The sequence below is a fragment of the Panthera leo genome, chromosome D2 (assembly GCF_018350215.1).
Source record: "Panthera leo isolate Ple1 chromosome D2, P.leo_Ple1_pat1.1, whole genome shotgun sequence".
NCBI lineage: Eukaryota > Metazoa > Chordata > Mammalia > Carnivora > Felidae > Panthera > Panthera leo.
Window position 1 is genome coordinate 68,933,786 of NC_056689.1, and position 15,762 is coordinate 68,949,547.

Genomic DNA, 15,762 nt, shown 5'->3' on the forward strand with positions numbered 1-15,762 from the left:
GGAGGAGAGGGATATGTCATCACTACAGCCTGCTGAAGAACAGAAGAGAGCACGTCCTGGCCCCAGCCTGGTCATGCCACACAGATGCCTCAAAGGCTATCCAGACCTGGGTCCAAGCTAGGATGTCCTGGGTCCACTCAGACTTGTCTCTCCCAAGAATTCTTTTCTGACCTCCCCTCTGGTTCCCATGGCAACTGCACCCACCTCCCCTTGTGGATAGAAACTTCCATTGTAGACAATGGGGATGACTTCTAGTACCACCACCACTGTTACTGATCGCTCACTATGAGTTCTTAGAGTTGTTCTCTGTTATGATCCACCTAATTCCAGGAGCACCAGGCAATACTCCCTTGTTCAGACTCCCTAACTCCTTAGAAATGAAGTCCCTGAGACTCACATCCCAGGGGCCAGGTTTCCCTGGAGCCGAGGTTCTCTACAGGGGAGGCAGGTGATGTTGGAGATTTTTTGGGTGGCTGCAACTGGAGAGCGTGGCTAGTCTGTAACGGGTAGAGGCCTGGGATGCAGCTATTCAGTGCACAGGACACGTCCGCACACAAAGAGTAGCCTGCCCCAAACATCAACAGTGCCACCGCTGTTGAGATACCCTCCTGGGGAGAATCCCTACGTACCGCCTTCTCTGAGCGCCCGCACTGACCTGTAGAAGCAGGCGCCTTTCCGCAGAGCTCATTGTCAAATCCACAGCTGGGTCTGTCTTCAGGAAGTGAGCCCCGGGGCCAAGGAAGAGTGGAGAGATTCCTCGCGGGTCTTAAAAAAAAAAAAAAAAAAAAGACAATTACAAGTCAGTGCCCACTGCATTTATTCTGCTTTGTCACTACCTTAGGCAGGGCAGAAGCAACTGAAACATGCACGTCATTTGCAAGAAGCAGGCCTTGGTCTCTTAATTCAAACATTTGGTGACCCATCCGGTTTTCACACCTCACCTAGACTCTTCAAACTCACCTGCAGATCATCTAATTCATGGAAGGGCACTATCATTCTGTTGGGGAGAAGAGCTGACTTCATCTTTTGATTGGAACCCTGTCACTTTTGATTTAAAAGTGATGTGTCAATGCTCCGGTGTTGCTGGGATTTTCTCCCGTGTTTGATGTAGACAACTCTTGTTACACAGCACCTTGACATCACACACACCAAAACACCGCCCCCTTCGTGGAGAATGCCTGTTCCTACAATACCGAAGATCTGTTTGTTACTGAGGATTATGATTTTTTCATTTCCTGGGCCAGTTTACTTTGGCATATTAAAATTCCATAAGGATAGGGAGGGAGAACAGTGTCAAATCAAATCTGGATTGGGGGTGGTGATGGTGGGGACAAGTAGCAATTCAATTAAGCTTTAGGTTTCCTTTTAGTTTTCTCATTGATTTATAGCCGAGAGAACAAAAACAGATTTTTTTTTCCCCCAGGGATTCCTGGGTACAGGAAGCCGGGATGGCACGCAGGTCCTGGTGTCCACAAAGCTGTCTGTTTGGGAATCAGGCCGCCTGGGTTGAGTGGGTTTGGCTGGCTGGGGACTCGATCCTGCAGGGGGTGCTGTGTTCCCCCACCCCTAGGTCAGGGCCTGTCCCTGAGACCGTGGGCTGTGGGACCTGCCTGGCTGCAAGAGGAGGCCTAGGTCCCCGTGGAGGTGCACTTGGGGGGTGCTGTGTTCTAAACTAGGATCTGAAGTGGCTGAGCCACACCCACAAGCAAGGGCAAGATTATTTTAAAGGCCCAGAGTAGACCTTCACCTGAGTTCAGGAGCAACAGACAACCTGTGTGGTGCATTCTAGGAGCCGGATCCCAAACTGGCCTCCCGGCAGGACCCCCAGCCCTTGCCCCCTCCCAGGTCCCTTCCTGTAGCACGATCTAAACATAAAGATCCCAACAGTACCTGATTACTTTCTGATCGCTGTCATATTGAAGAAAAGGAAGAAAGCGGGACCCGTTTCAAGATTTCTGTAGAGCATAGATTGAGTAATCCACGTGCCTTTCTCCCTGGGAGTCCACAAACACGGGGCCAGTGATTCCTGGGAAGAAAGAAGATGCTTACGATGAGGGGGACAGAGGGGAGCATGTGGCTGGAAATGCCAGTCTGTCAGCTCAGATGAGCAGAAGCCCCGCCCAGCAGCCACCAAAAGCCAGCAGTGAGGTTCTTGTCCTTTCAGGAAATCTGAGACAGTGTCAAGGAAGAGCGTGAAAAAGGAAAGGTGGTTCAGAGTGGTCCCCTGGTGGGGCAGGGCACTTTGGGCAGGCAGATGTGTGTTGTTAGGCCTATGCTGGGGAGCCCATCCAGCATTTAAAAAAACCAAACAACCCACAGTCAGATGTGACAAAAGGGGGCAGATGGCCTGACAGGCCCCCGGGGCATGAGTTTGCAAAGTTTGTTCTTAGCGAGCCTCTTCCCTCTTAGTTTTGGTTTGTGCTTGGTGTCGACATGGTGCCCCGTCCTGGCCCAGGATATGCTCAACCCCACGCACAAAGGACATGTTAGAGATTCCAGGGCAGCAAAATACGGCTCTTCCATACCAGCGACTAGGACGTACGGTCTGACATAGGACTTATCGCAGCTTCGTTCCCACCGGGGAGAGGACACAAAATGACCATTTATTGAGCACCTGCTGTGTGCCCAGCACCGCGGGTCATGGTGATTTCACACGACTAGCCCCAGCGGACCCTTCCGGGGAGGCACCACTCCTTAACAAGCAGAGGCTGGAGGCAGACTCCCCTGAGTTTCCAGGGCCAGGAAGAGGCAGGCCTGTTAGGCTCCAAGTGCCGTGTTCTCCCCAGGACCCCGCGCTGCCGGGCCGTGCGAACGCGTGCTGGCATCCCGAGTGCGAGGGCCGAGCCCAGCTCCCTGCTGAGGTTTGCACGGAGACAGAGCTGGTGCAAATGCAACAACCCGAATTGCTGCTTTCAGCACGGCGCAACAAGGCGACGGGGGTTCATCTCCTAATTTGACCTCCTTGGCCAAGAGCCTCTTTTCGATTGGTGTGAAGGCCCCTGGCACTCACTAGTTCTGTGGCTGTGGTCCCGCCACCGTGTGGCAGAAACGAATACAAGAAGCAGAGACAAATATCCTGATTCTGTCCAGGGCCAGTCCGATCAGGGGGTATTATCCCTGTCTTAGGAATGAGAAACTGGAGTGCACTGAAAGGTGGTAACCGTTGTTGAGCACCCAGGGTGATTTGCTTCCCAGCCTATCCTCACCCCTGCGAGCAGAACCAGACCGGGCAGTCCCATCATTAGAGGTCATTCTCGGGAATCAGGCCCAGCACCCCGGTCAGAGAGGGCAGAGGATGGGAAGCATTGTGGAAGCAATCCCATGAGGCAGTCCTCACAGACTTTGAGTTTCATTCTAGACAGATTCGGCTCAAAAGGAGCTGGCGGGAGAGACTTTGCACGGTGCAGTGGTGGCAGCCGGGGACGGGGGGGATGATGTGCCCCCGAGGCCCCCTACCCTGGTCCGGGCAGCCTTCTGGATAGACCTGGAAGAGTGGCCCGTGGAAGCCGGGAGGTTGAACCTCAACCAGCCCTTGAAGAAGAATCTCCCTAAGAAAGAGGGACCCTGTGATTCGGTGAGGCAAGCCTCCAGCCACAGCCCGGCTTCTCCGGGCCCTGCCCATGGGAGCAGCAGCAGGCCCCAGTCGAGGAAACCCAGTAGCGGGCAAGCCACTCACCCCGCAGTGCAGCGCGACAGGAGTCTCTCAGGGTGCCCACCAGCTGCTGCCCGTCTCGGAAATCTCGCCCGGCTGCCACCAGCTCCCTCACCGTCTGGGCATAGAGCAGCACCGCGTCTCGAAGGTGGGCAGTGTAAGGGCTCACCTTCAGGGAGGGAGGCAAACGCAGGGAGGACTCTCTCTCTCTCTCTGTCCTCTTCACCTTGGAACACACCCGTGGTCCCCGCTGTCCCCCAGGGAGAGGAGGGCCCTCCACGTGTCCGGGCCTGTGCCATCAAATCCCATAGCACGGACCACACTTGGCCTCTTGGGGCCTCCTGGGCCCGGGGAGATCACGTGATCCTGCAGGTCAGGCACGGCTCTTTAGGCCACGGGTGGGAGGGAGTATGGTTTAATGGAAAGAGGGCAGATTTCAGAGCCAGGCTGGCCCTGCTGCTTTACTGGCTGTTGAGTCTTGGGGTAAGTTCCATAACCTCTCTGAATCTCTCTGAATCTCACCTCACGATTAACAAAATGAGAAGGCCGCTGTCACGGTAATGATAAGGATAGTTAAATGAGGTAGAATAGGTATACTCCCATTCTCACTACCTGGAACATAGTAGGTCTTCAATACATGTTCTCTTCTACCCACTTGGTCCACAAAAATTTAAGTGCTGACTAGAGGCCAGGCAGGTTCTCCCTGGAGAACCTGGTACAGAGATGACACTTAGTAGACGACTCCCCCAGTATTTGTCAGTTGATCATCTTTTCTTTTGTGTGAGGATCCACAACGGGCCACCTTGTTCCTAATGGAAGGCCTGTCATCAGTGACCCATCACCACCTTCAAGGTCAGCTCAGCCCCACCCTGGAAGTGGTTCCAGCTCTGGCCAATGGTGTCTCTATAAAGAATTCTCTGTGGAAATGAGACACTTTCCCCCATCATCCCACACATACAGAGACCACCACTGGCTGCTAATCTCTCTCCCGACCTTCTTCTCCCTGTTCCAGACCACCTGCTTGCCTTGACCTGTCCTAGCTCCACATCTCTGATCCCTCCATTCTGGTTCCTGCTCCTGGCATCCTGCCGGGAAAGGAAATTGTTGAGGTTTGACGTCCCACTGGTATCAGTTCTGCTAATTCCATGTTCTGTATTATTAGATACTCAAAACCACACCCCAGAGGCAGATGTCATTATGAGTCCCATTTTCTGGGGGGAGACACAGATGTGTAGAAGATTAAGCAATTCACCTCAAGGCCCAGAGTTAGTAAATAACAGAATTGGGATAGGAGCCTAGGTCTCTGATTCCAAAGGCCACTGACCTCTCATCTCGTGACCTCTGTCCTCCTTTATGGTCCTGGGGTGCAGATTTCACAAGACAGCATCAGACTACTGTATATTTTGGACTGTTGAAGATGAGAAAGTGTGTGGCTGTGTGTGTGCACAGACACATTTGCGTGCGTGTGTCTGTGTGTGTGTGTGTGTTAGGGGAGTGAGGCAAGCAGAGGGGAAATAAGAGGGAGACTCTCAGAGCCAAACAAACATCCTTCAAGAAGGGGGCAGGGGCCTGTGCAGGAAGGCCCCACATCAGACCTGCTCGTCCGTGAATATGGAGCTGTGGAAGGGTGGTCCTCTCAGCCTTTGGTAGACTTGTTTTTGGAAGTCTTCACCTCCAGGGCCTTCTCCATAGGAGCCAAAGGCTATGAGAAACACTGACTCATAGACCGTGGAGGAGTGCATCGCCTTCTGATTCGTCAACACCTCCTTCCAAAAACTGTCCTGAAACACAATGAAATAAACATAGTCATTCTGTACGAAATACTCCTGTTCAACGGAACCGCATAAAGTCAACGTCGAATTTGAATCTCTTCACTGCGATCCTTGGAAACACAACTTTCAGGACAAAGTTTAGGCTCTAATTTATTAAGCGAGGGATAAGCCAAAGAAAACATAAACAGCTAGCATTTAATGAGCACACACTATGTGCAAAGCTCTTAACTTTTGCTTAATTACATCTCAGTGTTACACAGCAATAAGAACCCGAGGCCTGGAGAAAGGCAGGCCTTACTATGACTTCTGGCTCCACCAGCTGATGACTGCCACCTTGGACAGGTATACAGCCTTCCTGCCCTGGTTTTACTCACCTATCTAATATAATACAGACAGTGATAGCACTGCCTTGTGGGTTGCGTGAGGATTAAGTGAGATAGTCCACGGAAGCTCCTGGCGCCCAGCTTGGTGTAAGTTAAGCCCTCAGTCAATGCTGGCTGTTATCACTGTATGTGGCCTGCACCCAGCCTTTGCACACTAAATGGATGGGAGATGTTCCAGGGGGCCTGGGAGCCCACCCATTTTCGAGCTAGCGTTGAAAGAGTGGGAAGTAAGCCAAAAAATAATAAATAAATAATAATAACTTACCTGGCGTGTCAAGACCTTAAGATGCAGAAACCTTACCTTCTAGCAATGGGTGGCAAAAAACTTGAAAAATTTAGGACTGCTGATTTTTTTTTGTAATATCATTTTTACTTCTTTAGATAGATAGATAGATATAGATAGATATAGATACAGATAGGTATATAATTTGTTGCCAAGTTAGCTCACATATAGTGTATATAGTGTGCTCTTGGCTTCGGGGGTAGATTCCCATGATTCATTGCTTACATACAACACCCAGCGCTCATCCCAACAAGTGCCCTCCTGAATGCCCATCACTCATTTTCCCCAACCCCTGGCCCCCCACCCCCATCAACCCTCAGTTTATTCTCTGTATTTAAGAGTCTCTTATGGTTTGCTTCTCTCTCTATTTGTAACTTTTTTTTCCTTCCCTTCCCCCATCTTCTGTTAAGTTTCTCAAATTCCACATATGAGTGAAAACATATGATATCTGTCTTTCTCTGTCTGACTTATTTCACTTAGCGTAATGCCCTCCAGCTCCATCCACGTTGTTGCAAATGGCAAGATTTCATTCTTTTTCATCGCTGAGAAGCATTCCATTGTGTGCGTGTGTGTGTGTGTGTGTGTGTATATATATATATATATAAAGAGGTGATATATACATATATCACCTCTTCGTTATCCATTCATCAGGACTATTGATTCTCAATTTTCTTCTTATGGTTTAGGTGGTTTGTTATGATCATTATTATCTATATTATTACTATTATGAAATGAATGCCCACTCATTGCCTGTATATACATGAAAGACCACAAAATCTTCCCCGATTCCCCTATGGCTCCCTCCTGTCAGTTCCGTATGCGTGTGTATTTTACTTAAGTAGTATCACACTATAATGCTGTTCTGCACCTTGATTTGTCCCCCACTAAGCCTACATTGGGAATCTTTTTCTAGAATGGATTTATGCTATTCTTTTTTTTTTTTTTAGAGCAGCATGAATTCAATTGCATGGACGTTGTGTGGTATGTTTTTACTTCTATATGATTTCTGCCACTATAAGCCAACTGGAATGTGATCATCAAGGTTTGGGGAAAAAGCAGCAAGGGTGTTGAAGGGCTTCTCTGTCAATACCGAGACTGGCCCAGCATCTCCTCATCTGTCTGAAGGCAGAGGGGACAGAAATGAAGAGAAAGGGGTGGCCAGCAGTGACAAGGGAAGGTGGGAGGATGTTCTGGGAAGTCTGGCATATGTGTAGAATTCCAGCTGGCTGCCCAGAGAGATCTGAGACACTTTGGGCAATCGAAAATACTCTTGATAAAAAGATAAAAGAAATCTGGAACATTATTATACGTTTTTCTTTACTCCCTTTTGCCCTATTTCAGCTCATGATTGTATAAAACAAGCTCATTTTAGAAAGATAAAACTGCCATAAAAATTATACAGTGTGTCCATAGCTAAGTACAAGTGGCCTGCTAGTGTGGTGTGGTGATTAAATGTACAGCCCACTGGCTTTAAATACTAGCTCTTGGGGCGCCTGGGTGGCTCAGTCGGTTAAGCGTCCGACTTCGGCTCTGGTCATGATCTCATGGTCCGTGAGTTCGAGCCCCGCATCGGGCTCTGTGCTGACAGCTCAGAGCCTGGAGCCCGTTTCAGATTCTGTGTCTCCCTCTCTGTCTGCCCCTCCCCTGTTCATGCTCTGTCTCTCTCTGTCTCAAACATAAATAAACATTAAAAAAAAATTTAAATACTAGCTCTCTCTCCTACCAGTCATGTGGCCTCTGGTAAGTTATTTCAGCTTTCAGGATCTCAGTTTCCTCATCTACAAGTTCTATGAGTCCTCATCTATGAGTCCACAGAGGACCCATAAAAAGTAGCCCTCCATGGGGTGGTGTGAGCTGAAATGGGTTTTACTATGTCAAATACTCGCGGTGGAGCCTGGCATCCAGTAAACACTCCATAAGGCAGAGCTATCGGGGCAAAGAGCTCAGTCCCAGTGTCCATAAGACCCAATTTGGAAGACCAGCTATTCCCCTCAAGAACTCTGAGCTCTTGGGTAGGGTATCTTAGTTAGCTCAGCCTCTGTTTTTTTTGTCTGGAATGCTAGTGACATCCACCTTACGAGAGTGTTGGAAATAAGAGAGCCATGATGCGTGTAAATTATGCATGGAATAGCTGTCCCACGGGACCCTTGGGAGTGTTGAGAGCAATGAGGCAAGTAATATGTGTACCTTGGTACTTAGAGGAGGTACAGGGTACGTTTTAGCCATCCCGACCATTACCGAATGAACCAAACCACCTAAGAATTGTCTAATGGGACCAGTATGTTGGCCTTTTGAGGCTTTTCCTAGGGCTCCACCAGAGACCTCTCACCTACTGTGCAGAAGAACTCTGGGTAAATTCTTTCAGCTCAGTTTCAGGGTCCTGATCCTACAAGGAGAACACGAGGGCACCCGCCTCATGGGATAGTAGTGAGTACTCAGAGAGCTGATGCATCTGGTGCATAGCAAGTGCTCCTTGCTTGCTACTTCTTACTGTGGGAAGCATAGAGGGCTCATGAGCACCACCTCCAACTGCTGCAAAACAATGAAGACAAATTCTCCTGTGTTGAGTCCCAGGTTCTCTGCAGCCAGCAGCATAATTTTTGCATCCTCTGAGCTGCCGATTAAGATGATAACTAAGAAGAGAAAACAAAGTCAGCCAGTTGTACATGTTCACATGCACATGTGCCCACACTACACACATGCACACACACACACACACACACACACACACACACACACTTTGTAAAGTCCAGCCTGAAGCCACTCCAAATGAGCCAATGAGACGTGGACTTTTTCTTTCCTTGAGCATGCTTTAGGAAATAGGAAAGCCCAGACTATTCCCAGCATGTGCACTTCCGGAACCACACCAGCAGTACATAAGCTGGTGTCACAAAAGTCCTCACTGCGCTCTCTCCCAAAGTACAAGCCAAAAGAAGCCCACTTTCTGGGCTCTCATTTCTTCACATAATTCACTCAGAGCAACAGATCTGGCTTGTGGCTCATCAGCCACACAGCAATTAGGAGGAGTTCACAGAAGACCCAGAACCAGGAGCATTCAGACCTTCTGACTTTGGATGGGCGGGGGGGGGGGGGGGGGGGGGGGGGGGACAGGAAGCAGAGGTCACGGTGCTTTTACTCCGTCCAAACACATCAGCATGCATTTTGACACCCAAATGAAGTAGTGACTTATTTTTTCAAAGGAGGCAAATGATAATCTGCTGATTTGAGTCCCAGTTGTGCGTCAGGCACTGTACTACAGACAGGATACAGCAGTGAGCAAGAGAGAAGGCCCCTGCCTTCAGGGAGCTGACAGCCACAAGGCATGCAAGTGAAGAGATTACCGAGAGCATTTAAGATTCTAATTAGTGAGGGGGGAAGGATGCTCTCATACTGATGTGGGTGAGGTGGTGGTGGGAGGGGGGACTGCTCCAGGTCAGGTAGTCCGAAAAGACTCCTTGGAGCAAGTGGGCTCTGGGCTGAGTCTGGAAGGAGAAGAGGAAGCTGTGTATCCACAGAAAGAGGGCCGGGTGGGGTGGGGTGGGATTGCAGGTAGCACTCCAGGCCAAGGGATCAGCACGTCCCCAAGTCCCAAGACCGTAAAGGCCATAAAGGCTTAGTTTATTGGAAGAACGAAAGGAGTCAGTTACTAATTCATGCCAGAAAGCAGAGCCTCATAAGTACCATGACAAAAATAATTGCTATCACATGCTGACCAGTTATTGTGTTCAGCACTTCACAGGCATGACTTCATTTAATCCTCACCATTCTGTGAGGTAGCTAAGATAATTGTCTCCATCTTACCAGAGGCACAGAGAGGTTAATGTACTCGCTCAAGAGCACACAGCTAGAAAGTGTCAGAGGCTGGTTTCAAACCTAGAGCTTTCTATCTCCACAGCCCATCTCTAAACGATAACCCAAATGCAAAGACCCAGCCCATCTGGAAGATGCTTCCAAAACTGGCTCTGTGCATCATAACACTATAGCATCAGAGATTTCACTTTACATTAAAGAAAAAATAACTTTGTTCTTGGTGATGCTTTTATGTATCATTAATTTTGCACCATTTCCTTCTGCTTTTTACATCCATAGAAAAATGAAGTTCTTAGTTTTTTTTCCAAACCATCTGCTTTCCTATTTGTCTCTATAAACATAAGCAATGGAAGACTCTTTCCTACTTACTTCTGACAATCAATGGCACACTTCTAAGATTCTCTCGAAGGAAGGCTGGATCGCTGTTGATGTATTTCACACTGGCAGGGATGGTGAAATGGGATTTGAGTCCGTTCTCTACAACCTTCCATAATTCATCCACTCTGTCCCAGGAGGAAGTCCCAGAGTGACCTCCAAACATCCCAATGTGTTTCCAGCCCAAGTACCGGAGACTTTTCTGGAGCACATCACCAATTTTGTGCATGGGCGACACAAGTTTCACATACGTGTCATATAAGTTGTCCTTCAGTTTTGCAGTTTGTCCAACAAAGTCCAACACAGGGATGTTGCACTCTGAGGCCAACAAGCCAATAATCTTGAAAGAAACCAAAAGGATACCTTTCCATAACTCGGTTTAGGCTACACTCAAACCCCGTTGGAAGGTGTCTGCGTAAACTTTGGATTCAGTGAGTCTATGGGTCAGACTGAATCCTCTCTTTTGGAATATTGATGATAATGTCTTGGATCCATCTTCAGGATGCAAAACCTCAAAGGACAAGAATAACGATAGCGAACATTTATTGATCGATTTGTTCCTTATTTACTTCTCAATACTTTTCATTAGGGTCCTACTATTTACAAGGAACTGTGGAGATCTTGCTCTTAAAGGAGCTTATGATCAACTCTTTCAGGAGCTAAGGCATATAAAAATAGTTTAGAGTTAAGTATACCATTCAATACTTACCGGCTATAGATTTATAGGAGTTAAGTAAGAAATTACTTCTGATTTGGGAATTGGGGATGTGAAGGGTCAGGGTGGAGGAATGAAGACACACTCCACGGCCTTTGAATTTGCCTTTGGAAATTGGATGGCTCTGGAAAGCTAGAAATATGTCAAAGGAAAAATTCCGGAAGAGATCAAGATCCAAGTTCAAATGTGAACTTCATTTGTTAGCACCCAGTACTGATAGTTCCCCGGTATGTTTGAGAGTGAGGACAGTGATGTTCCTTCCTAGTCAGCTTTGCATTAACACCTGTCAGAGACGGGATGCCAAGGACTTCCGCAAAGCTAATCTCATCAGCTAAACAGCTACAAGCCATGTGTTTGTCTACTTTGCTTGCTCTGGCTTACTGCAATATGTCATACTTCACTCTTTGCCGTTTACTTTTACCATCGCTGAATAATTTATTACACACACCAAAGGGAAATCTACACAAGCAAATGATATTTTTCTGTTTGAAACGAAGCATTCACTTTCCACTTACTCTTTGTGAGCCATGTGGCTGACAGCATTAGAGTGAATAAGAAGGTTCTACGTACAATAGCACCAAGTCTAAACAATCAACAAGTTAGGGAGTGAACTAATAATTAGTGATTTGAAAGGCTTTCCTTAAAGAGAATGTTAACTGTTATGATTACATGGTCTCATTACATCTCAAAGAAATGGTACTCAAGACCTACATAGTTAGTATGTATAACGTCACCCTTGCCAAGAGATTATTCCAGTCTGTACTATCATTTTAATTTTTTTAACGTTTCTTTCTTTTTGAGAGAAAAGAGACAGAGTGTGAGCTGGAGAGGGGGCAGAGAGAGGGGGAGACACAGAATCTGAAGCAGGCTCCGGGCTCTGAACCATCAGCACAGGGCCCGACGCAGGACTCGAACTCACCGACTGTGAGATTGTGACCTGAGCCAAAGTCTGCTGCTTAACCAACTGAGCCGCCCAGGTGCCCCTGTGCCATCATTTAAAAAACCATCCCTGGGGCGCCTGGGTGGCGCAGTCGGTTAAGCATCCGACTTCAGCCAGGTCATGATCTCGCGGTCCGTGAGTTCGAGCCCCGCGTCAGGCTCTGGGCTGATGGCTCGGAGCCTGGAGCCTGTTTCCGATTCTGTGTCTCCCTCTCTCTCTGCCCCTCCCCTGTTCATGCTCTGTCTCTCTCTGTCCCCAAAAAAAAAAAAAAAAAAAAAACGTTGAAAAAAAAAAAATAAAAAACCATCCCTTCCAACGGACACTCAGCCAAAGTTTCTGAAAGGCTATACTCTACCTCTGCTGCTTCTGGGCATGCTGGTCCGAACAGGGCAGGAATCCGTTCTCTCTGAACCTGGTTGGTGAAAACAAGAGACTCTGCAGTGCTGAAGGTTGAGTTGGTATAAGTGAACTCCCAGCTGAAGTTTCCAAAATCTGCTGTCTCTGAGTTGATCTTGTCCATGGCCATCTGGAGGCCCGCACCCAGCTTTTGCACGCTGAATGGGTGAGAGATGTTCCAGGGGGCCTGGAAGCCCATGGTGAGTTTAGCAGCCTCAAGCCAAGTCACCAGCATGCTGACCAAGAGTGTCAGAACTAGTGTTGGGTGGGCAACATGACATTCAATCCCCCAACGGAGCTCAGATCTGAGGCCTCCGCACCTACCCTGGGAGCCATGGATGACAGCTAACACCTGTATCACAGCAGGAGCCTCCTGACCACTCAAGGCAGGAGTTTAAATGATTGTGCAGAGTTCCCTGAGGACCGCAGCTTGCTTTCCAGTCAGTGGCATTAATTAACCAAAACCTTCCCTTTTCAGAGTCTGTCCTAACACCTCTAGAAGCAGCAGTGTTGAAAAAAGAAACTGGGGCAAGGAGTCATCAAAGCCCTGGTAATGGGTCCAGTGACACCTCTGACAAAATAATGGTCCTGGAAAGGTCACGTAACTCCCACTCCATCTCCACTAGCCTTTTGCTAGTAAAATAAAAATCACGAGAACCACTCAAGTGTGGACAGATGGCCCGGGCTGGAATTCTGATTTCACCATATATTGTGTGACCTAGGACATGTTACTTCCCGTCTCTATGCCTTCATTTCCTGATCCATAAAGTGGGGATAAGACTGCAAAGGGATCCTCACCAAAGTGACATGGTAAGGATTAAAAGTGATCGAGTGCCTGACATAATATCTGGGCAAAGAGCCATTTCGTCAATGTTAGATGATGGTGGTGATTGATGATGTTGATATCATTATCACAATGATTATTATCACCTGCTGAACCTATCTTCCAGGAAATTCTTCTAGATTAAGTGAAGTGATGGCTGTGAGTGGGATTACCAACAGCTGGTATAGTCTGTATCCCTCACCCAGGCCTAGGGCACCAGGGAGATGTTACTGATGGATGAACACGAACTCTCCCGCTGCGCAGCTCAGGGCAGAGCTGAGGACAGGTCTTTGTTGATGAATTACATGTGATATATTACATGTATAATATTTTACAGAGAAATTTTGCTTTACATTGCAGGGATGGCAGGCCCCTTGGGGAGCCATCGCTATCCCCAGGTAAGATGACCCAGCCACCAGCTGGGCAAATGCTCATAAGTATAAATGGTTCACTCCCCATCTACCATCAGCTTTCTTCTAGATCCCACTGGCAGAGAAGGGGCTGGCATCTCCAACTCACCTCGGGATTATGTATTTCGGCACTGTAGGCTTGTTGTGATTCTTTTTTTTTTTTTAATTTTTTTTTTAACATTTCTTTATTTTTGAGACAGAGAGAGAGAGAGCATGAACAGGGGAGGGTTAGAGGAAGAGGGAGACATAGAATCTGAAACAGGCTCCAGGCTCTGAGCTGTCAGCACAGAGCCCGACGCGGGGCTCGAACCCACAGATCGCGAGATCATGACCTGAGCCGAAGTCAGACGCTTAACTGACTGAGCCACCCAGGCACCCCTTGTTGTGATTCTTAAAGCTTGATCTAAGGACCACCTACCTCAGTCTCTCCTGATGGTCAGATGTATAGATTCCAGGCTCCCAGTGCAGACCCTCTGAACCAGAATGTCTTGGGTTTATCCTTGGAATCTGCATTTAAATTTTTTTTTTTTTTCAACGTTTTTTATTTATTTTTGGGACAGAGAGAGGCAGAGCATGAACGGGGGAGGGGCAGAGAGAGAGGGAGACACAGAATCGGAAACAGGCTCCAGGCTCCGAGCCGTCAGCCCAGAGCCTGACGCGGGGCTCGAACTCACGGACCGCGAGATCGTGACCTGGCTGAAGTCGGACGCTCAACCGACTGCGCCACCCAGGCGCCCCTGGAATCTGCATTTAACAGACCCTCACATATCCCCAGGTACGCTAAGGTTTGAGAGACTTTGAGACAGTCTGAGGTGAGAGGAAGGAAAGGATAGCCAATCACTATTCATTATCTATTTACCTTCCTTCAGTATCGAGCACCCAGGATGGGACTACTGAGCCTTAGGTCTAGCCTACCTCAGAGGTCCATTTTCAAACCTGTGCATTAGAGGGGTTGCTTTTCTCCAAACCAAACTCATCATAACTGGTTCTCCACCCAGTTACAGATTCTCTCTCTCCTCTGCTAGGACAGCTCTGTGTCAATTGGCCAAAAAATCAAGTGTGGACTCCCGTGCTCTGACCATAGTTAGAATTCCATGAACCTCTTTTACCCCTATGCTTACCAGATGTATGTGATCCTGGGAAAGTCAGTTACATCTGTGTCTTAGTTTCTTCAATTTCGGAAGAACACGATAACACCCCTTACAGAAGGATGTTGTAAAGATATTGTGAGATTACCTAATTCCTCAGCACAGTGCTCTGCATTTAGTAGGAACTCAATAAAGGAACATCCCTGATGGATGTATCATTGCACCAGTCATGTCAAAGCTAGGAGTCTGGATATGTCTTATTACATACACTGCATCCCGTCTCCCCCTCCCATATACAAACTTCTTAAAGCTCATAATCCCACTCTAGATAATTTTAGATTCTTCACATTTCCAGAGTGTCTTTTTCTGAGAAACTCTGAAGCCAAGATGACTGTATGTGTCCCCTTTTGGATCCTCAGATCCAACAGAGTGTTGGGCCTTTAAACATGCAAATTAATATTAATCATAATAAGTATAAATATGTTTTGTATTTGTAAGTGCTCACAAGTGGGCATGGTCAAAACCAGAAGAAGATACCAGTGAAGTTCAGTGTTGGTGAGGGTCTGATAAACAGACATACGCTGCTTATAGAAATGTTAGTTGGGGGGCGCCTGGGTGGCTCAGTTGGTTAAGCGTCCAACTCTTGGTTTCCGCTCAGGTCATGATCTCATGGTTCATGGGTTCAAGCCCCACGTCGGGCTCTGTGCTGACAGCATGGAACCTGCCTGGGATTCTGTCTCCCTCTCTCTCTGCCCCTCCCCTGCTCTCTCTCTCTCTCTCTCAAAAATAAATGAACATTTAAAAAAAAGTTTAAAAAAAAAAAGAAATGTTAGTTGGTAGCAGTTTTTCAACATGCATCCAAAAGCCTTAGGATATATGCATTTTTGACTCAGAAATTCCACTTTTGGGGATCCGTCCTAAAGAACAAGATCATACGATAAAACGTAACAATGGCACTGTATACCTGAAACTAATATAACACTGTATGATAACTAAACTGGAATTAAAAGGAAAATTTTAATCTAAAAAATTAGAGACGGGGCGCCCGGATGGCTCAGTCGGTTAAGCGTCCGACTTCGGCTCAGATCATGATCTCGCGGTTTGTGGGTTCGAGC

General features: G+C 47.7%; 1 protein-coding gene across 1 annotated transcript in view; it reads right to left on the reverse strand.

Annotated features, from left to right (window-relative positions):
- LOC122201838 (guanylate cyclase 2G-like) overlaps positions 1 to 15,762 on the reverse strand; it is a 55,839-nt gene that overhangs the window by 30,612 nt on the left and 9,465 nt on the right. The window contains 7 exon segments of the mRNA XM_042907804.1: positions 644 to 765; positions 1,891 to 2,026; positions 3,677 to 3,821; positions 5,248 to 5,433; positions 8,614 to 8,723; positions 10,270 to 10,615; positions 12,286 to 12,678. Of these exon segments, the coding sequence (XP_042763738.1) occupies positions 644 to 765; positions 1,891 to 2,026; positions 3,677 to 3,821; positions 5,248 to 5,433; positions 8,614 to 8,723; positions 10,270 to 10,615; positions 12,286 to 12,678 (1,438 nt within the window).